Below are 26,465 nucleotides of genomic sequence, written 5' to 3' on the forward strand. Positions count from 1 at the left end.
AAAATGTCAGTGTGTTAACTTTTTATTTTTTGTATTAACTTTAAAATAATCCTTTTTTTCCCCCTGACAGTCCTTCATCCCCCTTGGAATGATAATTTAGAAGGGAAAGGTGTTTGCCTTTTATTTTCATTTTATGTCTTTTGCTGGTAAAATGTATAAAGGTACATTAGAACCCGTTCACCAGCACCTTTATATTACTTGCCATCCACATGTCTAAATTAATAGGAAGAGGGTGTTTAGGAATTTGCCATCTTAGCTTGATTCCTCAGTTTGTCCTGTCATCACTTCTGGCTTTTCATTGAGTTTGGTTAAATTTGAGAGTGGGCTGCTCCAGTTTGCTAAAGCCCCCAAATGCACCCTCCTGGGATCTGTAAGCTATTTCTGTCCTACCCACCCACCCCCCGTTGTTTTCTTTTTTTACTTCCAATTTTTAATTTTGAAAATTTCAAATTTACAGAAAAGTTGATGGTACAGTGAAATAACCATATATCCTTTCCCTGTATTCAGCAATTGTTATTGCATCACATCTCTCTATATAAAAAGCATTTTTCTTTTGAGAGAAATGGCATTGTCGTACTTCACCTGCTACTGTTGCAGTGTGTCTCTCTTAAAACATAAGGACATTTCCTACGCAATCGTAATACTCTTGTCACACCCAAGGAATTGAATATTCATAGAGTTATCTAATGTATAGTACACATTCAAACCTGAGGCTCAGTTTCCCCCCAAGTGTCCTTTAAAGCGTTCATCTTGTTTAAAATGCAGAATCCAAACTCATGGCATTTGGTTGTCATCTGTAGGGTTTTTTTTAACTCTAGAACAATCCTTCCACCTTTTTTGATCTTTCATGAAACTGACTTGAAAAAGCAGGCCAGTTAGCTTGTAGAATTCTGTGCTTCCCTGATTGTTCCTCATGAGTAGGTTCAGGATAAATGTTTTGGCAGAAGACTCCATAGATGGCATGTGGTGTGTCCCATTCATCGCATTGCATCACATCACAAGGCACATACTGTCATTGTCACATTATTGCCAATATATGTTTGCTCACTAGGTTGCTTTCAGATTTTCTATTTTAAGATCCCTTTCTTAAGCAAATAATTTGGGAGGAGATACTTGGAGACCATTTGGATATCGTGTTCACTTAATGATTTTAGCATTCATTAATAATCCTTGCCGGAATCCATTATTTTGTTACATTGGTGGCTGCAAATTGGGACTTTCTAAATCTAGCATTCTGTCTGCATTTATTGACTGGCACTTTTTTACTAAGAAGCACTTTTTTGAGTATCAGTGTGGGCTCATTGTTTTTAAAAATTCAATTAATTACTCTAAATGGTCTGTATTTGGCCAGTGGAAGCACCTTTAAGCTTATTTATGGGTCATTTTGATCTGTGCCTATTAGTCTTTGAGCACATTCTTGCTTTTTGCCATATCAAGATGTTCTAGATTTATTATACACTTTTCCTGCCCCAGCCTGGGAATTGGCTACTTCTCCAAGGAGCCCTAGTTTCTTTTCATGGGGAATGGTATTTGGAAATCAAGATCTGGGTGCTGCTGGGGTGTCATTGCTCCTAGGGCCGTTCAGGGAACAGAGCCAGCAAATGCATTTTTTATAAATATGAATTCATTTTGATACTTTGATTTCAAATTTAACACTAATCTTCCTCACCCTTCCCTGTTCCATATTTGTATCGTCCTTCTCCCATGGTGAGAACTTTGGTTCTGAACAACATTAATATTTACTGATTTGCTTGATTCTACATGACATGTAAAATTATTTTAGAATTACTATACCAAAATCACTACCAAAAATAAACTTAAGTGTAAAAGTTGTGATTGTTCTTATTCTTGGAACATATTTCACTAAGGGGGTACAGAGTATTGGTTTAAAAGCTATTTGAAGTAATTAATTTTGATCCTGCAGTATTCTAAATTTCATAAACCATGAAGTTACTTTTCAACAGTAAATGCAGTGAATCTTGGGGGCAAAGCATGCTATACAGGTGGGGAAGATTCTTTTTTTTTTTTTTTTGCGGTACGCAGTCCTCTCACTGTTGTGGCCTCTCCCGTTGCGGAGCACAGGCTCCGGACGTGCAGGCCCAGCGGCCATGGCTCATGGGCCCAGCCGCTCCGCGGCACGTGGGATCTTCCAGGACCGGGGCACGAACCCGCGTCCCCTGCATCGGCAGGCGTACTCTCTCAACCACTGCGCCACCAGGGAAGCCCATGGAGATTTTTTAGCGGTCTGGGAGTTAGAAATACTGGAATCAATTGAGATAGTGTGATATGATTCTGTCTACATTTGATGGTGTGTGGCTTCTACCAAGTTCTCTAGCTACCAGAGGAGCAAATTATACCACTTTTAATGTGGATGTGTAGCCTATTTTCAGTATAGAGTAGGAAAAAACATCTGGACATTGTTTTAGGAACAGGTTGTTTCACAACATAGGCTGCATTCTGCTGATATTCTAAAAGTTATTAATGTGTTTTGCTTCATTTAAAAAATGAACATCTAAAGAAAGGCAGCGCAGGTTCCATGCATCAAAATTCTGTGGTCCTACTGTGTTTGAACTCACAAGCACCCTTTGGTGGCAGCCTCCTTCCTTACCTCTTTTTCCTTTTGGTGCTAAGTATGAGAAAGAAAAACAGTGGTTTGCGTTTGGTTATTTTGCAAAAAAAAAAAAGCCAGGAGTCAGGTGGCCTTGGCTACCTGTTACCCGCTGCTTTTCATTTTGGGGGCTGTGGCGAGCAACGACAGAACTGTCCGTATATGGTAATTCTGTGGTTACATTAAAACGTGTCAACAGTGGTTTAGCTCACTAAAATGTGCCCAAAAGTCAAAATGCGGAGCACTCAAGAAGGGCTTCCTGGAAAGATTTTCACTTACCACTGATGTTTGTTGGAGTTCAAAGTATTTTAATAATTTTTCTTGTGAATGTCCAGCCTTTTTACTATTGCGAAGCTTTTAGTAGAGTAATTACTTCCATCTCCTGGGTGCTTGGCCCTTTTACTATTACTCCAGCCTCCTCATTCAACTCCCAACAACAAACACATGCCAAACTTGTAGGCACGTTTGCAGTGTGGTGTCATGAGACGATCACGAGATCAACAATCAGGACACTAGGGCTCTGAGTTCTCTGAGTTTTTAAACTAGTTGAATGGCTTGGACAAATCACCGTATTTCTCTATGGAGGTATCCTATTTGTGTAATGACACCACAACTTAGCAACTGTTTTATTCTATATAGAATGTGACTATAAAGCGAATTTGCTTTATTTCAGTACTTGGGTCAGACATCAACAGAAAATTTAGAATAGAATTTTTCAAACTTTACCAGTAAATCTGAGCCTTGGGTGATTCTGAGTAAAGAAAATAGCCAAGGATAAGAACTTTTAGTATTAAGATGTAGATTTAAGAAAGAGAACAGGTATTTTAAAGCAAATTTCCACTGTTTTATCTTGTTTAACATATCTAGATATTTTGGTAGTCAGGAATATTTCAGTCCATGTCTAAACTCTGGGTAGTTCTGTGGTGGATTAGCGCTCCTTTCCAGAAGGGAGCATGTACATATTACCTCTCAATGAATTGTTATGATGTCCAGTTTGATAAAAATCAATCTGCTTAAAAGCCCATCCCACTTGCTCTGTTCCTATAAAGTTCCACCAAAAGAAGTTTGTATAATGGAGGACTTTGTCCTCCTTTGAACTGGTGTTCACTGTGCTGGTTTACTTCCTAGTTATTTCTTTAAAGATACGATTTCCTTGGTATAGTTCTATGTACTTATTATCTAAGTAACTGTTTAAATATACTTAATGTTTTCCAAATGTGTTTTCTGTCTGTTTTTTTCTACAGGGTATTTGCTGACAGAGAATCTGATCTTGCATGTTAATTGAAACAAAATTGGCTGAGTGCAAAGTTGTTTTTTTCCTGGGTCACAAGGTATCTCTAGGCCCAAAGAACTCTCAGTTACTTTAGGACTTTGATCACCAACCTACTTGGGAGATCGGTAGCCATGCAGAAAATGTTCTGAAGCATCTGTGCACGTAAAAATATGTTCCCTCTTTCCCAGATCAACGAAACATTTTGAGAATCATGAGCTACATTTAATTTTGCTTTGAAATGGGATAAATGGAAGTAGCATTGTGTTTATCTTTTGGAGCTGTTTTTGTTTAAGCTGGACACACATTAACTGGCTACACTGTAACAAAGTTTGGATATAATGCAGTTTTTTCCCTCATCTCAAAGTATAACCTCATCATTCCACAGGTTCTATCTACCTTATGTTAGTTCTCTGTGCATGTAATAAAGAACTCATTCCAAGTCAGACATGGAATTCCAAGTCAGCCTGTATATGGACTTTTTTACAGTGAACATCACTAGGTGGGTTAAATAGAAAGCAGAATAGCCCAACATGCTGAAAATGATAAAGCAGGAAAGATCTGAAAAATGCCAAGTATACCAACATTTTCAATGAAAAACAATAAGCTGTTAAAAGATACATCCTAATATTGTAAAATTTTGGATCCTTAAATTAAAATTTTTTTTTACTAGCTTTCATGAAATGTACAGCAGAGGTTAGCAACTTGTGTTAAAATTATATACCTTTTATCCAAGAAAGCAGTTTAAATGTAACTTCAAAAAATTCCCGACAATACTTCTGAGGTGGTAGAGTCCTAATTCGGACAACCAGGATAGATTTGCTGACATGCACGTAGTGAATGTTTTTTAGCCCTATGTTGTGTATGTTCTTCCAACAGATATTTGGTTCCGCAATATACATAACAACCTAGATGCCATCCAAGAGGATGTATTAAAAGTATCTTAACAAGAAATACTTAATATCCATAGTTCCATGTTCCAAGAATCTTTATATTAAGGATCTTGTAAAATTGATTCTTAATATTGGTTCTTTGAAAGAGACAACTGTGCTTTCAGCCAGGAAATGCGCATACTTGTTAAACTGAATTAGCTGGCTCAAGACTGTATACATGACTGTGACAGAAAAGGAAACTCCCTAACTGGCCAGCTACAAGAATTGGAGTTACATTATTTTACTATCTTAAAATTATTTTCTCATTATTGGCGAACATAATGTTTGCAATTCTCATTCAAGTATAACTCATGTATGGGAAGAACAATAAAGGGGAAAAAAAAACCAAAAAAAAATTATTCTCCTCCATTATTACCCTATATACCCATTCTGTTACTGCAGTCGCTTAAGGCAATAATCTACTTTGTTCCTGGAAGGCTGAGCTAAAACAAACCAGATTAAAGCACACTTCCTACAGCTAGGAAGGATCATCTACAGCTAGGGTAGAAGCTAGTTTCATTTTCCTGTTCTTCCAGTTCACCCAGAACAATAGGTTGGAGCCATCTGGGCCCTGACTGGGTCTCCAGCCCTCTAGGTAAAATGAGAGAAGCTAGGTCATACTGCCTAGTCCTTCAAATGCACCAGAGATCCAAAAAGGAAGTCCTGACCATAACTGCCACTTTTCCAGTTTTCCGTCAACTAAATATTGCTCTCAGAAACACAAACTTTGGGAGTAATTAAGCTACATCAGTCAAAAGAATTAAAACAAGAAAAAGCACATGGTTTCAATCCAACCAAAAGATATGTATGTGCATGGCATATCTGATGTCCTGATACAAAAACAGCCTAAACTATGGCTGTGATGTAGAAAGAAGAAAAAGGCACAGAATAGGCGGGGCGCCGTTCACACGAGAGTCGGTTGGTTCCTGTATCCCTGTCCCCGCCTTCCCTCGCCGTCCTGTCGATATTCCTGGTGAACACCAACGTGCCCCGCGCCTCTGTGCCGGACGGGCTCCTCTCCGATTTCACCCAGCAGCTGGCGCAGGCCACGGGCAAGCCGGCGCAGTACGTCGCGGTGCACGTGGTCCCGGACCAGCTCCTGGCTTTCAGCGGCTCCAGCGAGCCGTGCGCGCTCTGCAGCCTGCACAGCATCGGCAAGATGGACGGTGCGCAGAACCGCTCCGACAGCAAGCTGCAGTGACGCCTGCGCGTTAGCCCGGGCAGGATCTACATCAACGACTACGACATGAACGCGGCCAACGTGGGCTGGAACGGCTCCACCTTCGTCTGCACGTCGCGCTCTGGCCTCCCCTGCCCCAGGCCCGCAGCCCGCGCGCGGTTTTCTGCCCGCCCCGCCCCCAGCGACCCCACCTCCCGGGACGAAGAAATAAACGGTATGGAAACCGGCGGGGGGGGGGGGGGGAAGGCACAGAATAGTGTTAATAGTATTCCTTTGTGTTAATTTAAAGTGTATGTATAAATGCTATTATATTCATAGAAACTTCTGGGAAGATACCTAAACTGAATAGTGGTCACCTATTTTTGGGGGGAGAGGGAAGTGTAGCTTTTCTTTCTCATGCAATTTTCTCTAGTATTTGAATGTTCTAACTCTTGCATGTATTGCCTTCATGTATTTTTGTGTTAATGGATCACCTGGATGGTAAGACCACGCATCATTTTCGTTTGCTTCTTTATTCTGCTCAGGGTAAAGAAACCTGTTACTTAACAACAGCACCAGGAAAAGACTGATAGATTTGACTATATTAAAATAAAAATTAAGAAATATAAAATATATTAAAATATAAAACTTACAAAGGATTGGCATCTAGAAAAAAGAACCCCTAAAAATTACTCAGAAAAAGAGAAGTAATCCAGCAGAAAAATGGGCAAAGGATGTGAACAGGTGCCTCACAAAAAAGGAAGTACCAATGGCCAAAAGAATGAAAGACTTGGGACCTCCCTGGCGGTCCAGTGGTTAAGACTCTGCACTCCCAATGCAGGGGGCTCAGGTTCCACCCCTGGTCGGGGAACTAAGATCCCACCATGCTGTGTGCCATGGCCAAAAAAAAAAAAAAAGACTTTAGTCATTAAGGGAAATGCAAATTAAAGTCATTTCACACCCATCTGATTTGCAAAAATGTCCAACCACATTTAAGAGCAATTTGACAATTTCTAGTAAGGTTTAAAATGTGTTTATCCCATGGTACACATCCTCCGTAACTAATGCACTGCGCACCATGTACAAGGATGTTCCACCACAGTGTTGTTAGCAATACAGAAACAATTTGGGCAACAACTATATGCCATCAACTGGAGAGAGATAAATTATGGTAGTTCATATAACTGACTACTACTGCACAGCACTAAAATTAACGAATGGGAGCATCACCTACAACAGGGATTAATTACAAAATAATGAGTGAAAAATGAAAGCTGCAGAATGAGACAGTATCAGGTTTAAAACATATATGACAATATTGAAGACTAAAGGGTTTACAGATACGTGTAGTCAAAGAATGGCAATATGCATGGGATAAACACATGATTCTGGATGTTGACTGTACCGCAGGAGAGGAAAGGCAAAGTGGTCTGGAAGAGTAAGATGTTAAGATAAGTGCGGGAAATTTGGGTATTCAGTATATAAATATTTTCCATATGCTTGAAATAGTTCAGAGTGACCAACAACACAGAAGGTAGTTTCAATGATGAATTTGTGGGCCACATGTCATACTAGGAATTAGGAGTCTAAAGTCTGAACAATGCGTGGTACTGCCCACAAGAAGATAATCTCACAGAAGCAGATTTGGGTTCTGATTAACTGTGCCACTGCTGATTGGAGAAATCTGCTCTTTACTAAATGGGCCTGAGACCCTTAAAAGTTAAGCAAAAGTTACCAAGGACAGTAGAAGACAAGGTTCAGATACTCACCACCGCCCTTCTTCCTCCATCTTTCCTTTAAAGAATGAAGGTAATGGGAGAGGAACCATGAGAAAGAATTATTTGGCATACAACAGAGAGCTCACAACTTCCACACAGATGCAGAAAGTCCTTTTATTATGTTAAAAATATTCCTTAATGAGCCAGCAATTATTTATGTGAAGAAGAGTCCAGAAAACAGACTTATGACAGTATTAGCCTTGTCCTTGATTAGACATTTATGAATTTATACACAAAACATTATTCTCCAGAGTCAGTTAATGAAGGTCTAAGAAGCTGTGAACTTGAAAGAGCTCCTTCCTGCTTGTCTGGCTGCTCCAATCAGACCACAAGACTTAGTTACAAGGATGGAAGAATTTTTCTCTTTTGGATTTAAAACTTTAAAACAGTTCGGATGCTGTAAGAGAAGAAAGCAATAAACAGGTTCTGAATGAATTCTTTGAAGACCACTAAAACTGTTTTTTTTTTACCCTTCTCCCTCCATAAGCCCCAAATCATTACCACATTCTACATTACACAGCTAAAGAGAAAGCTCACCTCTTTCCTGCATGCATCAGTTCAAAGGCTTTGTTAATTTGGTCAAAAGGCAAACTGTGAGTCACAAATTCATCAATCTTTATTTTTTTGGACATATATTCGGACACCAACTTTGGGACGCTTTCTACACTCTTCCATCCTGAAAGAAATCATACATCTATTCATTAAGTTTTCCAACGAATCTCTACAGTATGCTTATTACTTAGTGGGTGACAAAGACATTTAAGAGAATGAATTTTTTCACGAACTAAAGAGGAATGAAAAACTTCAAAATCAGCATAGAGAGGAAGAAAAAAATGCACATATTTAATTAAGAAAAAAGTAAATGCCTTTTGAGCACTTGCCTTTTTCTGTATTAAAGTTTACTAAAATCTCATTAAATCTTAATGGAGATTTTAAAACCATACAGGATAGAACTCTAGAAGTCTCAGAATATGCTTATTTAAGTCCACAACAGCAAAGATTTCTGTAATCGTGAAATTCAAGGAAGAAAAAAAACTGATGTGATACATGACTATTTCTGTGGTTTTAATTTCAACAATAAGGATACCATCTCAGAAGAGAAAACAAATTGAAAAGCAAAGTAGGTGATCTTTAGTTACGATTTTAAACAAAATTAGATCCTTTAATTTCTCACTTGTATTGAAAGAAGCAGTAAATCAACAAAGAAGCCTTCCCACCTTTTAAACCAGGGAGTCTTGGGACCACATTTCAAACCTCTTTTGAGCCTTTCCCAAATCTCCCCTCTTGTGTCCTCTACCAGTTACCCTTTCCTTCCAAACTGCAGTGCTTTTTTTTTTCTCCTTTAAATCTCCTGGTAACTGAGACAACCACAGCCACTGCCATTCCCTAAACTAAAACTTCTGTTTACATTTGTGAGACATATTTTAGCAACACCCATGGGGCCCCAAGGCTCCAGCTTATTTCCCAAGAAGCATGTGTTTGGATGAGGCTTCAGTGGGAGGTGACTACCAAACCCCCGGGCTCAATCTCCTGGACTAAGAACAGCCTTTCAAATACAGCTATGAACCCTGAGATGATGCCCCAGAGCTCCATGTATGGCTCTGAAAGTCTGTTCTAAAATACTCAAGTGCGGCATACGTGTAGCGCTTTGGAAATGAGGGTTTAGTCAGCTTGACATTTGCCTTGACAAATTCTGTAGAATAAAGAAGGAAAACTTTGGCCAAACCCTTCATTTTTTTATACTTTCCTAATCTTTTCTTCTGGCCTTGAAAAAAAAGCTGGCATAATATGAGGTAGGGGACACTTGGTTAAACACAGATCATTAAAAACTCATGCTATTAGAGAATGGACTTGAGGACACGGGGAGGGGGAAGGGTAAGCTGGGATGAAGTGAGAGAGTGTCATGGACTTATATACACTACCAAATGTAAAAAAGACAGCTCATGGAAGCAGCCGCATAGCACAGGAGATCAGCTCCGTGCTTTGTGACCACCTAGAGGGGTGGGATAGGGAGGGTGGGAGGGAGACGAAAGAGGGAGGAGATATGGGGATATATGTATATGCATAGCTGATTCACTCTGTTATACAGCAGAAACTAACACACCATTGTAAAGCAATTATACGCCAATAAGGATGTTAAAAAAAAAGAAATGCAAATTCTTGGGGAAAAAAAACCTCATGCTATGTAATTCTCTTTCTTTAGGAGGATGGTAAGGATATAAATATATTTTTACAAAATCTATGAAAAACTTTAGATTTCATCTATGCACAACAGTTGGGATATACAAACATGTTTTGATGTCTTTTCTCTAGCTGAGCAACCTTGAAAAAGGTGGAAACTTTCTCAGCATTCTGCTGGTAGTTAGGCAGCCCCAAACCACCATGTACTTTTAGGATCATACAAGGGAAAAATGATCAGTCTGGCAGCTTTTCAATTCTGTTGTAAGGTTTTGTCAAATTTAATATTTTCAGTTTAAGACTTAGTACTGGTTACTGCTGAAATCAGTACTATTCAGACGGAAGTATGATCACATCCAGGGATCACTGCACTCTCTGGAAAAATGAGTAAAAAATGCCAATAACCTATGTAAGCCTACAACATGGCACAGGGTGGCTGATACTGTTGTTTGCTTATCCTGTATCCAGGTTCTCACTCCTGACCTACCCTCAACTATTTCATTAACGGGAATATTAATATTTTTTTCAATGTGTAAGAAGTAGCCTTGTGTTTCAGGAGAAGCTGAGCACCTCCCCAGTCCCAGCGGTAAATACTGATTGGGATTAAAATTCTGCCAATGGAAGTAACGAAAGAGAAAATGTACTCATCTCATCCACCAAAGTACCTCCAAAGGCAGTGCCTTTCCACGTGCGGCCTGTTACCAGCTGGAATGGACGAGTGGCAACTTCTTCACCTGAGGCAGCTACTCCAACCACCACGCTGACGCCCCAGCCTTTGTGGCAGGCCTCCAGCGCTGCTCTCTGCAGGCAAATCACAGAAGTCAGTGCATTGTGCTGAGAATATCTGCTTCCCCAGAAACTTCCCGGGGAGAGGGTGGTGGTACAGAACTTTATCAGAAAAATGGCAACAAAATGATCAAAGTGAGTATTTAGTAAGTTTAATTTTATTGAACAATTTTAACAGGTATTTAAAAAAATTTACGAACTTGGCTCAACACTGACACAAATGGAAAGAATTTAAAGCTTTCATTTGTTATTTTAAAAAGTAAATCTTAGCTCAAAATTCTAAAGGCTTAATAAAGGCAGCAGGCAGAGAAGTAACAGTTATACTTCTGTTGAGTGTCTACTTTGTGTCAGGTACCTATGGTTACTATCTGCATTTTACACATGAGGACACAGGTTTAGAGAAGTTAAGTAGTTGCTCAAGGTCACTGAGTTAGTAAGTGGACATATATCTAATTCCAAAGCCCATGTTCTCTACAGCTGCATCATTTTGCCTTTTCATTTAATGAAACACACTCTGAGATTTAAGTGTACACTGAAAGGCAAAGAAACATTTCCCTTCATCTTTCCCTTGTATCATTTCCAATTTCTAGCTCAAGTAGTCATTTTCCCTTTTAATAATTCTTATCAGGGAATTCAAGAATTTTCCTTTCCAAAACAAAACAATTTTTGACCTTAATTAAGGAAATTATATTAAAAAAAGCAGCACCCCCCCCCACCCCGCCCCACTTGGAATGAAGGCAAGCATACTCACCATGACTTTCACGTTACCAATACACTCAAAGGAATAGTCCACTCCCCCATCAGTCATCTCAACGAGCACTTCCTGGATAGGTTTACTGAAGTCCTGGGGGTTAATACACTCAGAGGCCCCAAACTCCTTAGCCCTTGTGAATTTATCTTTATTGATGTCCACACCAATGATCCGGGATGCACCAGCCACCTTACAGCCCATGATAACTGCCAATCCAACTCCTCCCAGGCCAAAGACGGCACAAGTAGAGCCAGGCTCCACCTAATAGTAAAGATAGTCTATAAGGTACTCATTTCACAAGAGTCAAGGAAATCATTAGGTTTCTTACTGTTTGGGCCAATTTCACTATTCCAGCAAGGCTTTGTTGTATGAAATTAGAAGGTGGATGCTAAAACCCAGGCCAACACTTACCTTGGCAGTGTTCACAGCAGCACCATAACCAGTTGAAATGCCACAACCCAGAAGGCAGACTTTATCCAAAGGGGCTAAAGGATCAATTTTAGCAACAGAGATATCAGCCACAACTGTGTATTCAGAAAATGTGCTGGTTCCCATGTAATGTAAAATTGTCTTTCCTTTACAAGTAAATCTGCTAGTGCCATCTGGCATTAATCCTTTCCCTTGAGTGACTCTAAAGAAAATAAAAAAGGAAGAAGGTAGGGTAGGATCAAGTTTCCTAAAATGCACAGGAAAAAGAAATCAATTTTAAAAATAATGACCAGTAAACGGAAGAGTGTGCTAAGACCAAAAGTCTAATTTCTAATATATTCATTAATAATTTAGCACCTTTCAGCAATGCCTTATTAGGAAAACTTATAAAAGAATTATAATCTTACCTATCTTTTCCAACATTCAATATGCTTCTGGATTATACTGTCAGAGTATTGAAATAATTTTAACAGGTACAATTTATGGATCAGATGAAATGATTTTAAAATTCCATCATAAAACTCTGTGAGCAAATATAACTTCATAAAGCCAAAACCAGCATCTACACAGCAAAGATTACAAGCAACTATCCATATCAGCTGATGAAAGTAGATGTCCACACTGGCTGATTCTTTCAGGAGGCCTATTTCAAAAGTGTAGCTCTCTCCACTGATATGATACATGGTAACAAAAATTATTTTTGATATTCTAAATAGGTGATGTAACATCTTGGCTTAGGAACGTGGGCCCTAAAGGCAGACACACTTGTGCTCAAATCCCACGTGATCCTGGGCAAGTGAATTAACTTTTGTGCCTCAGTTTCCTCATCAGAAAATCAGAGAAACCTATCTTTCTTAGACATTGCTATAAAGATCAAATGAGAGGTTATGTAAAGCATTAGCACTGTGCCTGGCAGAGTGCTTAATATATATGTTATTTTAACAAAAATAAACACTACAATTTGATGTACATTCTTGGACAAATCCTTTGGAATATATGTGAATAAATAAATATATATAGATGAAGAAAAATGGATTGCCTCTGGATTCAAGGATAAGTACATTTCCTTTGAGAGAAAAACAAAAATATGATCAGAAACAAAGAACAAATAGGTGACAAAGCTCTACCATAAATAACTTGTATCTTTATGAGAGCAAGTTAAGTTTGTTTAGCTCTGAATGTGAGAAATTGCTCCTGTCCCAGAAGAGTTTCTTGAACAAAAGGTGATATGGGATGTATTTTAAGCTTTGAAAGGACTTGTCCTTCTAAAAGGTTACAGACAGCCACAAAAAAAGCTATTACCATTATTATATCTGACGTGTCAAAATTTTTTCAGACCGTGTTTGGAATTCCCTTTCAAAATGACTAGATTTTTTTTTTCTTTTTTTGGTTCTAGCTTTGTAACTGGATTTACGTGATAAAATAAATGGAACGTTATTTCCAAAAATAGAAACTAATTTTGTCAATGGCATTAGAAAAAAATGCAAAAACAAACAGATCTCCCAAACACCCGCTGGTGGGAGTATATCCCATGACTCAGCAATTTCGATCCTAGGGAAATACCCAAGAGAAAGCTGTGTATATGTCCATCAAGAGACACATATGAATGCTTACAGTGGCACTAATCACAAAAGGTCCAAACTGGCAGCAACGTAAACGTCCATGAACAGGAGAATGGATTAACAGTGATTATTTGGAATGGAATGTGAAAGAAACAAAAGAAAACCACTGATGCACAGAGCAACCTGGATGCATCTCAGACACTATGAATGAGGGAAGCCAGACAAAAGAGCACATATTGCATAATTCTGTTTACATGAACTTCTACAGTGAAAGATATCAAAATAGTGGTTAGCTTTGAGGGAGGCAGGTGTTGACTTGTATGGGACATGAAGAACTTTGTGGGCTGCTGGAAGGGTTCTCTATCTTGATCTGGGTGATGGTTATAACTATTAGGTGTGTATATGTATAAAAATTCGTGAAGCTGTACACTTAAGATTTGTATACTTTAATTACTTCATTAACACAAGATCTTAAATGCCTCGAAGTTCTTTGTGTTACCTTGCTACAATCAAATAACCACCTTTTCTGTGTCAAAAGGTTATGTTATCTCTTGTAGTCTTCCCAAAACCTTATGAGCTAAGTTTTATTACTTCGATTTCATGGACAACAAAATGGCTCATAAAAATGACTTCAGGGCTTCCCTGGTGGCGCAGTGATTGAGAATCCGCCTGCTGATGCAGGGGACACGGATTCATGCCCCGGTCCGGGAAGATCCCACGTGCCGCGGAGCGGCTGGGCCCGTGAGCCATGGCCGCTGAGCCTGCGCGTCCGGAGCCTGTGCTCCGCAACGGGAGAGGCCACAACAGTGAGGCCCGCGTACCACAAAAAACAAAAACAAGCAAAAACAAACAAAAAATGACTTCATTTAATTTCATAAGCATGTCCCTCCTTACTACATATTTTGGCAAATTTAGCCTAGTGTTATGCAAAGAGAACGGGTTCAGAAATTTGTGAGGTACCTCTTAACAGCTGATGATGCTGGGCATACTACTTAATTTCTGGGTCTAAATTTTCTCATCTATGAATATAGTGATAGCAGTGATAATGACAGGTTGCCCTAAAGATGGAATGAAATAATTCATGTAAAATGCCCTGTATAAATTGCCACATAATTACTTATTATCATGATATTATCATGATTAGTGTTACCTCTTGTTTTAAGAATAAAATAAAAAGACACTAACCTTATCTTCTGGCAAAGGTTCGTTTTAGGATTTAGACAAAATTTGCACTCTCCACACTGTGGGATGTAAAGTGGGATGACAGTATCACCTGGAAAACAAATGCAAGGACATTATCCTGAATAGGTAGCATCTGATTCTAAATGAATACATCAGCCCCTGCAAATTCCCATTTTTTTAATTAAAAATTTTTTATTTATTTATTTTTGGCTGCGTTGGCCCTTCGTTGCTGTGTGCAGGCTTTCTCTAGTTGCGGCGAGCGGGGGCTACTCTTCTTTGCGGTGCACGGGCTCTAGGCGCGCGGGTTTCAGTAGTTGTGGCTTGCGGGCTCTAGAGCACAGGCTCAGTAGTTGTGGCACAGGGGCTTAGCTGCTCTGCAGCATGTGGGATCTTCCTGGACCAGGGCTCGAACCCTTGTCCCTTGCACTGGCAGGCGGATTCTTAACCACTGCTCCACCAGGGAAGTCCCCCAAATTCCCATTCTTGTCAACCCATGCGGCTTTGCAAAGTTAACAACTTTAAGACCTAGAACTTTACCTACATGACATCATTCAGACACTGCCTATGCAAAAAATACAAGCTTCAACTTTTTGTCTAAGTGAAACTTTTAAAACAGTAAGTGGAGAACAAGGAGGTCATGTGCTTCAAAACACTGACTCAATGCATCTTCAAAAATCCTTGCTTAATTGGGCAAAACTTGCTTTGGAGATGTACTTAAACCATTTCAGATAAACAGCAGTCTGCATAATCAGAGAGAAACTCTCAAATATTTGTGCTTTCCAGATGAGGTGTATAAAATCAATCTTGACAACTTACTTAGGTGATAACTTATTCACAAATAAACAATGTATAAGTTATCAGAAACATAATTTCCCTATAGAAATAAGCCAAAATTGTAAAATAAGTGATTCAAATACTCTCCTTACCTGCCTTCAGCTTAGTAACTCCTTCACCAACACTTTCCACAATTCCAGCACCTTCATGTCCCAAGATCACTGGAAAACTCCCTTCAGGATCAGCCCCACTCAGGGTATAGGCGTCAGTGTGGCAAACTGCAGTGGCAATAATCTAACAGGGTATTAAAGAGTGTCCACGTGTGTGCATGCGATTCAGAGTGAGGCATAGGTGGAGGCACTTTTACTTTAATAACATATTTTACTGATTAGACGATACAATTCTTTCATATTTTAACCTCTCTAAAATCAGCATATGCTTATACTCTATGGCATCTTAATTAGAACTGGCAGCATTTTCTTAGTGGTACTTAAAAGTAATGGTGCATTTGTAGGCAATGAAACATGGTACATCTATTCTCCTTTTCAGTGCATGTTAGCAGGAGAAGGTAAACAAGGTGATGTTTTGGGCACCGTGCCTTCTGCAGGTGTGGAGACGAACATCACCTGTGTGCAAAAGCAGGTGCAGCCCATCCCACTGCTGGCCTCCTCCTGTTGGGGAATGCGATTTCTAAGAAGGTATTGGCTATTTCTGAAATACGTCAGCCTGCTTGGTCTGGGCCAAAACTCATAGAGATTTTATTGGAACCAACTCCCCTTTTAGCAGCCACACACAATTTCTACTTGAATAAGCCCTTTATGCCGATTTCTTTAGCTTTCAAGCATCTCTCATTTTTCCAAACTACGAAAAGCACAGAAAGGAAAAGTCTTGGGGGTGTCTGTATTTATGCTTCTATGCTTCTCACAAATATATCCGATTACAATGTAACATTCTTAGCTGTTTGTTAGCAGTTTCCCAAGGAAGACTGCTGAACTCCGTGTGCCCCATACGGCTCATTTTAGTACATCCAGGACCAACATTTTCTTTTTTAGTAGCAAAATCACAATCAGGCTGATTTCTGAACTTAAAGAAAAACATACACACTAGTCTAAGATTTCAGATTCCTGGGCCTGGGTTGAAAGGATCTGAAAAAGTTATTTGGCTCTGGCTTCTCGACCTGTTAAGTGTGACCCCTGGGAACATGAGAATTGGAGGTGGGATGGGGGAAGTATACTCCAATTCACAGCAAAAAACGCTTATTTTTTCTAGAAGGTTAGTTTTATTCAATGTTCACTACTTTAAAGCACTGATTTTATATCAAAACAAGTACAGAGGAGAATGCCAGAATATCCAGCTGGCTGCCTTGTGCAATATGCCTCTCTCCAGGGGTAACTTCAATTTCTCTGCCACAGCAGAGGTTGAGAAGCACTGGAATAATGAATCCCCTGAACCCTGGCCTTGTCTGCAAGGGTCAGTACATTTTAAAGCTCTCTTAGCAAGCTTACTTCACTTGCTTGTTGGTCTAATCAATTAGGAACCTCTTCCCAAATCTTATTTGAAGTTTCTTCTAACAATCCAAAGACCATATCTTTCTTCTTTTGTTTCTAATGTGTCATCACACATTTTAACTTATGGGACCAGCAGAAAGGGGAGCATCCTACAAAGCCACCTTAAACCCAGGCTACAGAAGATAAAGTGCAGTAATCCAGTGATCCATGGAGAAGGCTGCTCAGCGCAACACCAAAGCTAAAAAGATGGAGAAGAGGGCTGCAAAGGTCAGAGGGATAAAATAAGAGGCTGTGATTCCAAGGTTGGATGACTTTCAATACCTTCTCCTTGACACTGTCCTTTGGGATTTCTCCTCTGCAGACCTCAGAGGACTCATCTATCCAGAGACCTAATTGTAAGCCTTTTTTTCCCAGTGCCTTAGCTGTTTCATTACCTTAATTCGAACTTCATGAGCTTTTGGGGGTGCCACCTCTATCTCCTCTATGGCGAGAGGCTTTTTAGCCTCCCAGGCAACCGCAGCCTTGCATTTGATAACCTGAAATGGGGAAAACAGAGCAAGATGTTTATCCTCCTGAACTAGTAACAAACTACTTATTAGTTAATTTAGATGCTGATGAATGCTAATCTTAGAAAGTATATCACAAATTCACAAAGACACATATAACTCTAAGTGACATGGAGAACTGTCTGGCACGTGTTTATACTTTGTATAAATGATATTCATTAAAAAGATTTAATTGAGATGACCACATGAAGAAGTTTAATTCGGGAATTCCCTGGCAGTCCCGTGGTTAGGACTCGGCGCTTTCACTGCTGGGGCCCAGGTTCAATCCCTGTTCCGGGGAAACTAAGATCCCTGCAAGCCGCATGGCCAACCCCCCCCCCCCCATAAAAATATAAAGTTTCACTCATCAAATATATAATGACCCTCTACAATGCATAAACCGGAGCTGGTTAACAATATAGGTTCCAAGAAAATCTGAATCAGTAGTCTGGTACAGGGTCCAAGGACTCTGAATGCTTAAGATGTGCCCTACGAAATTCTTTTGCTCAGGCTGGTTTAAGTAACACTGGTTTAGTGCAAAACTGCACGGTGGGAAGGAGCGTAAGGAAAAGTATCAGAATGGGAGAATTAAAAAAAACCTACATCTATCACTTTCAACTGTGCTATCCAACACAGTAGCCACTTGCCATGTGTGGCTTTTGAGAGCTTGAAAAATGGCCAGTCTGAACTGAGATAAGCTGTAAGTAGAAAATATACCCAGATTTTGAAGAGTTAGTATAAAAAAATTAAAATATTTCAATAATATTTAAAAAATATTGATTACATGTTGAGATAGTATTTTGACTACATTGGGTTAAGTTTTAATCCAATTTAATACCGTTTTAATGTGGCTAATAGAAAACTTAAAATTATATATGTGACTCATACTGTATTTCTATAGTATAGTGCTACTTCAGAGTCTAGTCAGTACACTCCTTCTTTACCAGAGAATGAAGTGTAACGAGGAAGGTTTTGACTCGTTCCCATAATGCTTATGAAACATGTTCACAGAATAAAGATTGCACTGGGTTTATAGGAGACAGACTTGAAAGACAACGATTACAAAAAGTGTGATTTAAAGGGATAGGCACAAAGTGCTACAGAATGCAAAATGCGGAGAAAGAGTGTAACTTTGGTTGGTGGGTTTGGGAAAGCGTCACTTTTAACTGGGATGCGGAAAGATGAGGAAAAGCTAGTTACATAAAGATAAAATATCTACATACAGAGTGACTGTGAATGATGAATATGAAGCCACATACAGTCCTTGACACAGTGTAGCTTTGCAGAAATAAGGTGGTAGTTAGTAGCAAGAGAACAAAGAGTAGAGGAAAAGAACTGAACTATGTAGAAGGATGAGTGGCTTGTGTAAATTGGCGAGGCTGGAAATGATCACTTTTAAAATTAAAATGTAGATATTAAATCTGATCAATCCATCAATCTGGTAAAAAAAATTCATACACTGCATTAGAATCTTTTTTCACCTCAATGTACCGTAAATCTCAAAACAAAACTCCAAAGGTAAAATTCAGAATACTAACAATGAAGTCACATATTCTAGAGATCTGAAGCAACAAGAATAAATCATCCATAATCTAAGCTTTAAGTCCCTCCTCCACCCTTTTAAAGCATATGTGAAAGGAGTTTAACCTTTTCTTGTCAATGACAATTCTAAACAAAACAAAGCCCCACGCTAAATCCACACGCAATTGCCCTACTTCAACAACTGAACTATCACAGGAATTATAATTTTTCACATTCTCTGCTGAAGACACTTGCTAATAAGGAAAAAAACCTGCCAACTTGTTAAATCTGAAAGATCGTTTAGAATTTACCATTTCTATTCAAGTCCAAATCTTTTTAGAAAATCTCGTTTGCAAAGCATTAAAACAATCAGCAACTTTAGACGGATTAATCATATTATTCATATTTCTGCCTTTCTTTATTGTCTAATGTGTATTCCAGGAACTTGCAATAATAGTCTGTTGCACAGGGTTCGGAACCCCGGCTCACTATGTTTAGTGTGATCACTAAGCACGACCAACCACTAAGCCTCAAGTTTTTGGTCTGTAAAATGGGCTAATACCTTGCATAGCTGTTATGTGAGGATTAAAGGAGGGTATGTATAAAGCTGTGGTGCCCAAGTGCTCCAAAACGTTACCGAAAGGGCCCTAGGAGCCTTCCAAAAATTCATTCCTTGGTGGCACAATAATAGCTCAATTATGAACTACTATCGTGAAAAACAAGCAATGTAGGGGTTAGGAGCACGGGCTTTGGCTGCAGCTTTGCCACCTAAAAGTATGGCCCCGGGCAAGTTACTTATTTTTGTGTACGCAAGGCGTGGCGGCCCCTAAGCCACCCCCAGGACACCAGGCTAGAGACCGACTCCCCCCCACCTCCACTCTCCGGTTCTCCCCACCTCCACCCCGCTTCGGCTGCCCCAGAAAGAAGCAGCAAAAACCCTCCCACGAACGGAGCCGAAACAAAGCTTCCTCCCTCCCTTCCTGCTGAACCGCTCGCCCGAAGCCCCGTTTCAGCTCCGGCAGCCGGAGGCCGTCTCCGGGCCAAGCCCCGCGCGTCTCCCCATCACCTCCTGACTGCCCCACCCCACCCACCCCCCCGGCCAGAGACCCGGTTCTGCTCCATGGTTTCCCTCCCTCCCTTCCTTTTCTGGACTCAGCCAGCGTAGCAGCTGACAATACCTGGCTCGCCATCTCCTCGGATTCCGGTCAGCGCGAAGAGAGGACTCAGAAGGTGACTCACAGCAACAAAAGATCGAGGATGTGGGGGGGGGGCGTGCGTCCGGCGCGGTCCCGCCTTCGCCGGGGAGAGCGTGGAGGCGGGGTTTGCGGGGGCCGGGACGTGAGGGGCGGGGCCTGCAGTGCGGCCGGGCCAACGCTCCAGCGGAGGCCCAGGTGGTCTCGCGGGAAACTGGAGGGATTTCAAGGAGGTTGGATGGCGGCGGACGCTTCGCGAGCGACGTGACAGGTTCGCTGCACTATATCTGTCAGGACAGGGTTTCCCCGTGTAACTGTAGCCCAGGCAGCGTCGATAAAGCTTACAGAGGAGAGTTGTGGAAGGTGAGGAACCAGGAATTAAATTCTCTGGAAGCATGTGAGAAGCCGTGAGAGGACTGCACCGTCTTTGTGCTCCTTCTACACACTGTGGGCACGTCTTGAGGGCGCAAGGCGAGTAAGATGCAGCTCTTCGAGGGAGTCTCCGTCAGCTGAGCTGTGCGAAGAAGGATAAAGGGCACCTCCCAAACGGAGGCTCCTTCAGGAAGCTTCCCAGCGTCAACTTGAAAAAAACGCGCAAGGGACGACCAGTGAGTTTATTCAGTGTCCTGCTGGGGACTGTGGCGTGGGAGACAGCCTCTCAGATAGCTCAGAAGAGTTGTCTTGGGAGGCCAGTAGATATGTGATTTGGAGGAGCGAGGTCCACGTAATCCAGCGTGTTATCTCCTAGAAGGTTATTGCTAGTCCCGAGGAACAGGTGTCTTAAGTGAATGATTTTCGTGCATGGGAAGGTGTGAGAATCCAGGTTCATAAAGTTTCTCTTGAAATATTTCTCACTATCTAAGGGCCTGTTTCTCCTGTTTTCCCAGAGCGCGGAGTGCCACTTTCCTGATCTTCACCCTGAATTCGTTTCAGGGTGCACTGTAGGTCAGCGACTGCAGTGGCCGGTGACTCAATCCTTGCAGAACTGGATGGTGGGCGACATCCTTCATTTTACACCAGGCTCCTATGCCAGCTGCTGCTCAAGGGTGAGTAGGATTTCTGATGGTGGTCGACAGGACATGGGGAGAGAACTTTGCGAGGAGGAGAAGGGGGCAGGGAAAAATCTCTGAAACATGGATGCATTTGATGTGTTTTAAGAGTGGACCAGAGTGTAGAGAGAGAGAGAGGGAGGATGAAGTATTTGTCAGTTTACTCTTAAACTCTGTTATGGGTGCTGAATTTTATTAAAATGGCTCTACTGAACAGACCACTCTTCTTCCTTGCTGCTCAGTCTTGTTAATGGCTTTTTAATGGCTCCTTTCCCTCAGTATATACCTTAAGGGTTAGTGCTCCCAAAAAGTTTGTCCGAAGTCTTTCCTTTCTCTCCACCCACTCATCTACACCATGGCTTTTAACTTCTATTTATATAAGGACCACTTCTAGATTATGAATCAGGATGGCTCCCAGTAAACTCCAGACTTGGGCACACAACTGCCTTCTAGACCTCTGCCTCCATTAGGATATCTCACAATTATCTCAGACTCAACTTGTCCCAAACTCATCCTGTCATCCTTTGTCCTTAAAGGTACTCTTTTTTCTGTCTTTGTGTGGTATCACCATCTACCTATTTGCCCAGCCAGAAACCTGGGAATGGGAATCACAACTTCTCCCTCTCCTCCAGCCTCTGCATTCATTCCATCGCCAAACCCTAAGCACCTCTTACCTCTTGTACCTCCCCTCTGTCCCCACTGCTGCGGCCTTAGTTCAGGCTCTCATTTCTTACAGGGTTTCTGAAAAAGCATCCCATCTGGTTTCTTTGTTGCCAGGCCCCTGAATCTGATGCACTTCTAAACTAATGCCCCCTTAGTGATATTTCCAAAACAAACATCACTCTGTGACATTTCTTTTCACCTTTAATGATTTTTGAATGATATGGTTTATAAGTAAATAAATGTCATTCTTCTATTTAAAAATCTTCAAGGGTTGAGAGAGGGCTAAAATCCAAACTCTGTAGCTGGGCCAGCCAGGCTTTGTTTAACCTGGTTCCCGTTTATCTCTCCATCCTTGTTTTCTGCTATTCCACCATACAAGTCTTACTTCAATCTTGGGGAATGTTTGCAGTTCCTTAAAAGGGCTGTTCTCTTTCTTGATTCCAGGACTTTGTATATGATAGAACTTCTGCTTGGAATGCAGCAAGCCTTTTTCTAGTGAAAAAAGAGTTTTTAGCAGAGAGTTAATTTTCTTTTCCCTATTACAGATATATTGTCTATCTTCTGGGAAGAAACATTTGCATTTTTATGGCACTTTGCTTAAAAATAATAGGACTTCTAGTTTCCAGTCTGGCTTCTAAGGCGATTGGAAGTCATAACTCCATCCTAACAAGTAAAAAGCTCACCAGGCTGAAAAATCAAGACTCTTCTCAGATCTATCAGAGAAGTGAGATTACAGGGAGAACTGCTGGTCCCAGAATTGGAGAGACAGATACAGAGCATCACAAGTTACCAGGGCAGAAACCCATCTCTGTGGGAAGCAGTTTTGGGGTTGGAAAATGTGAAGCGTAATTGGTGAATTGCTGGAGGCTTAGTGTGGATAAGTCTGAGAGTTAAAAACTCCAGAGGAATCCAGTCATAGTGGGCCCTCACACTTCTGTGACTTTTATCTGTAGGTGCTTTACCAGGATCAGAGAAGAATCCCCTCATGCTTCTCACAGGGGAAGGGGAACCATTTTGAAATATGCCAGAACATTCTGTTTTTCTTAACAAGGCCTGCCCTCAAAGAGATTGTTTTACCAGAGCCTGACCTACTGAGGGATTATTAGAGTTTAACTGATGTTGGGGAAGGGAAATACCTAACTGCAGCCCCCTTTAGACATCCTGTACTACCTGAGGGGGTGAAAAAAATTGAGAAGAATTTGTGAAGTTCACGGTCCAGGGGTGCAGGATCACTAAAAGACTGAGATCTAATCATAAGACTATAGAAACCTTCTCCTTTTCCTACACCTTACCATTGCATTACTAAAGGCCTGTTTACCACCTTTTTACCCAATAAGTACATCATATCTGCCTTTCAACAAAAAATAACACGGTGTACTAAAAGGCAAAAAACACAGTTTGAAGAGACAGAGCAAGCATTAGAACCAGACTTTGATATTGCAGTGATGTTGACATTATCAGGAATTTAAAACAACTATGATTAATATGCTAAGGGCGCTAATGGAAAAAATAGACAATATGTAAGAACAGATGGATAATGTAAGCAGGAAGATGGAAATTCTAAGAAAGAAACAAAAAGAAATGCTAGAAATTAAAATCACTGAAATGGAAGTGAAGAATGCCTTTGGTGGGCTTTTTTTTTTTTTTTAAATATTTATTTATTTATTTTGGCTGCATTGGGTCTTCGTTGCTGCACACAGGCTTTTCCCTAGTTGCGGTGAGCGGGGGCTACTCTTCATTCCAGTGCACTGGCTTCTCGTTGTGATGGCTTCTCTTGTGGAGCACGGGCTCTAGGCGCACAGGCTTCAGTAGTTGTGGCATACGAGCTCAGTAGTTGTGGCTCATGGGCTCTAGAGTGTAGGCTCAGTAGTTGTGGTGCAAGGGCTTAGTTGCTCCACGGCATGTGGGATCTTCCCAGACCAGGGATTGAACCTGTGTCCCCTACATTGGCAGGTGGATTCTTAACCACTGAGCCATCAGGGAAGTGCCAGTGGGTTTATTCGTAGATTGTACGTAGCTGAGGAAAAGATCTATGAGGTTGAAGATATGTCAGTAGAAACTTACTAAACTGAAAAGCAAACAGAACAAAAAATAAACTGAAATAAATGGAAAAGAATATCTAGGAGCTATGGGATAACTACAAAAGGCATAACATATACATAATGAGAATGCCAGAAGAAGGAAGAGAAAGAAACAGAAGCAATATTTAGAGCAATAATGATTGAGAATTTCCTCAAGTTAATGTCAAACACTGAACCACAGATCGAAGAAGCTCAGAGCACATCAAGGAGGCTAATGCCAAAAAACAAAACAAAAATAAACAAACAAAAAAAACTACACCTAGGGAAAAAAAAAAAAAGGGCTTCCCTGGTGGCACAGTGGTTGAGAGTCCACCTGCCGATGCAGGGGACACAGGTTCGTGCCCCGGTCCAGGAAGATCCCACATGCCGCAGAGCGGCTGGGCCCGTGAGCCATGGCTGCTGAGCCTGTGCGTCCGGAGCCTGTGCTCTGCAACGGGAGAGGCCACAGCAGTGAGAGGCCCGCGTACCACAAAACAAACAAACAAACAAAAAACTACACCTAGGCATAACATATTCAAATGACAGAAAATCAAAGATGAAAAAATCTTGAAAAAAGCCAGAGGGAACAAACACCTTACCAAAAGAGGAGCAAAGGTAAGAATTACAGCCGATTTCTCCTCAGAAGTCACCTATGCAAAAACATAGTGAAGTGAAATATATGTGTTGAGGGAAAAAACCTTCCAATCTAGAATTCTGTGTCCTGTGACTTCATCCTTTAAAAGTGAGGGAAAGATAAAGACTTTCTGAGACAGAGAAACATTGAGGAAATTTGTTGCCAGAAGACCTGTCTTACAAGAAGTGTTAAAAGAAGTTCTTCAGAGAGAAGGAAAGTCAGTCAGGTCAGAAACTCATATCCAAATAGAGAAAGGAAGGGCAATAGGGAATGAATAAGTGAAGGTAGAATAAAAACTTTTATTTTTCTTTATTATTTAACAGATAACAGTTTGTTCAAAATAATGATGGTGGGACTTCCCTGGTGGTCCAGTGGTTAAGAATCTGCCTTCCAATTCAGGGGACACGGGTTCGATCCCTGGACAGGGAACTAAGATCCCACATGCCATGGGGCAGCTAAGCCCGTGTGCCACAACTAGAGAGCCTGTGCGCCTCGACTACTGAGCCCGCACGCTCTGGAGCCTGAATGCCACGACTGGAGAGCCTGTGTACTGCAACTACTGAGCCCACACACTCTGGACCCCGTGCGCCACAACTAGAAAGAAGCCCGTGCACCGCAATGAAGAGACCACGTGCCACAATGAAAGATCCCACATGCCGCAACAAAAGATCCCGCATGCTGCAACTAAGACCTGATGCAGCTGAATAAATAAATAAATAGTTAAAAATAATGTAGAAAATAACTTAGCTCCAATTCCATCTTCTCATTAAAAAAAATAATAACAGCCAAAACATTTGATGATTATAGTTATGTATAATTGAAGTGGATGACAGCAATGATACAAGGGATTAGAGGGTGGAATTAGGATTATATTATTATTGTAAAGTATTAGTACTACCAATGAAGCCATATAGTGCTATTTGAAAGTGAACTTGGATTAGCTGTAAATATATATTGCAAACTCTAGGGCAACCACTAAATTTTTTTAAAGAAGTATAGCTGATATGCTGAGAAAGAAGGAAACATGGAATCATGTAATATACTGCATTAACACCAGGGTAGGTAGAAAAGGAGAAGACAAAAATGGTAACAAAGAAGGACAACGAATAGGAAACCGTAACAAATATGATAGTAATCCACCTATATCAGTAATCACTTTAAATGTCAGTAGTCTAAATGCACCAATTAGAAGATAGAGACTGTCAGTATGAATAGAAAAACAAGTCCCAAATATATGTTATATACAAAAAAACCAACTTTAAATATAAAGACACATACAGGTTAAAAGTAAAAGGATGGAGGAAGATATAACATGCTAACACTACTCCACAGAAAGCTAGAGTAGCTATATTAATTTCAGACAGCAGATTCAAAGCAAGAAATATGAGGTATAAAGAGAGGCATTGCATAATGATAAAGGCGTCAGTTATCCAAGGAGACATAACAATCCTTAATGTGTATGTGTCTAACAAGAGAGTGTCACAATACATGGAGACGCTATCTATTTAGGAGAAATAGGTAAATCCACTATAACAGTTGGAGACTTCAACACCCCTCTATCAGAAATGGATAGACCCAGCTGGCAGAAAATCAGTAGGGACATGGTTGAACTCAATAGCACCATCAATCACCTGTATATAATTGACATCAATGAACTATTTCATTCAACAACAGCAGACTACATTTTCCTTTCTTTTTTTTTTTAACATCTTTATTGGAGTATAATTGCTTTACAATGGTGTGTTAGTTTCTGCTGTATAACAAAGTGAATCAGTTATACATATACATATGATCCCATATCTCTTCCCTCTTGCATCTTCCTCCCTCCCACCCTCCCTATCCCACCCCTCTAGGTGGTCACAAAGCACCGAGCTGATCTCCCT

At 40.6% G+C, this 26,465-nt stretch overlaps 2 protein-coding genes across 2 annotated transcripts in view; one reads left to right on the forward strand and one right to left on the reverse strand.

Annotated features, from left to right (window-relative positions):
- Window positions 1-7,846: 7,846 nt before the first annotated feature.
- ADH5 (alcohol dehydrogenase 5 (class III), chi polypeptide) lies at window positions 7,847-20,256 on the reverse strand. Its single transcript, XM_007123385.3, has 9 exons — window positions 20,162-20,256; window positions 17,352-17,453; window positions 15,562-15,703; window positions 14,639-14,726; window positions 11,874-12,093; window positions 11,463-11,723; window positions 10,591-10,726; window positions 8,285-8,423; window positions 7,847-8,144 (listed from the first exon to the last, which is right to left on the reverse strand). The coding sequence occupies exons 1-9, from the start codon at window positions 20,171-20,173 to the stop codon at window positions 8,120-8,122; spliced, it is 1,125 nt and encodes a 374-aa protein (XP_007123447.1). The 5' UTR covers window positions 20,174-20,256; the 3' UTR covers window positions 7,847-8,119.
- Window positions 20,257-20,328: 72 nt separating this feature from the next.
- Window positions 20,329-26,465, forward strand: part of C7H4orf17 (chromosome 7 C4orf17 homolog) — a 304,067-nt gene continuing 297,930 nt past the window's right edge. Inside the window, 2 exon segments of the mRNA XM_055085866.1 lie at window positions 20,329-20,784; window positions 21,064-21,222. The gene's annotated coding sequence lies outside the window, so the exon portion shown is untranslated.

Source organism: Physeter macrocephalus, chromosome 7 (assembly GCF_002837175.3).
Source record: "Physeter macrocephalus isolate SW-GA chromosome 7, ASM283717v5, whole genome shotgun sequence".
Lineage (NCBI taxonomy): Eukaryota > Metazoa > Chordata > Mammalia > Artiodactyla > Physeteridae > Physeter > Physeter macrocephalus.

What these genes read in the sequence shown, in the direction of transcription:
- ADH5 (XM_007123385.3), bottom strand. An exon ending in GAAAGGCACTGCCTTTGGAG is followed by an intron (nt 8,424 to 10,590) that starts GTACTTTGGTGG and finishes GATTTCTTTCAG; the next exon opens with GATGGAAGAGTGTAGAAAGC. An exon ending in CTGATGCATGCAGGAAAGAG is followed by an intron (nt 8,145 to 8,284) that starts GTGAGCTTTCTC and finishes CTTCTCTTACAG; the next exon opens with CATCCGAACTGTTTTAAAGT.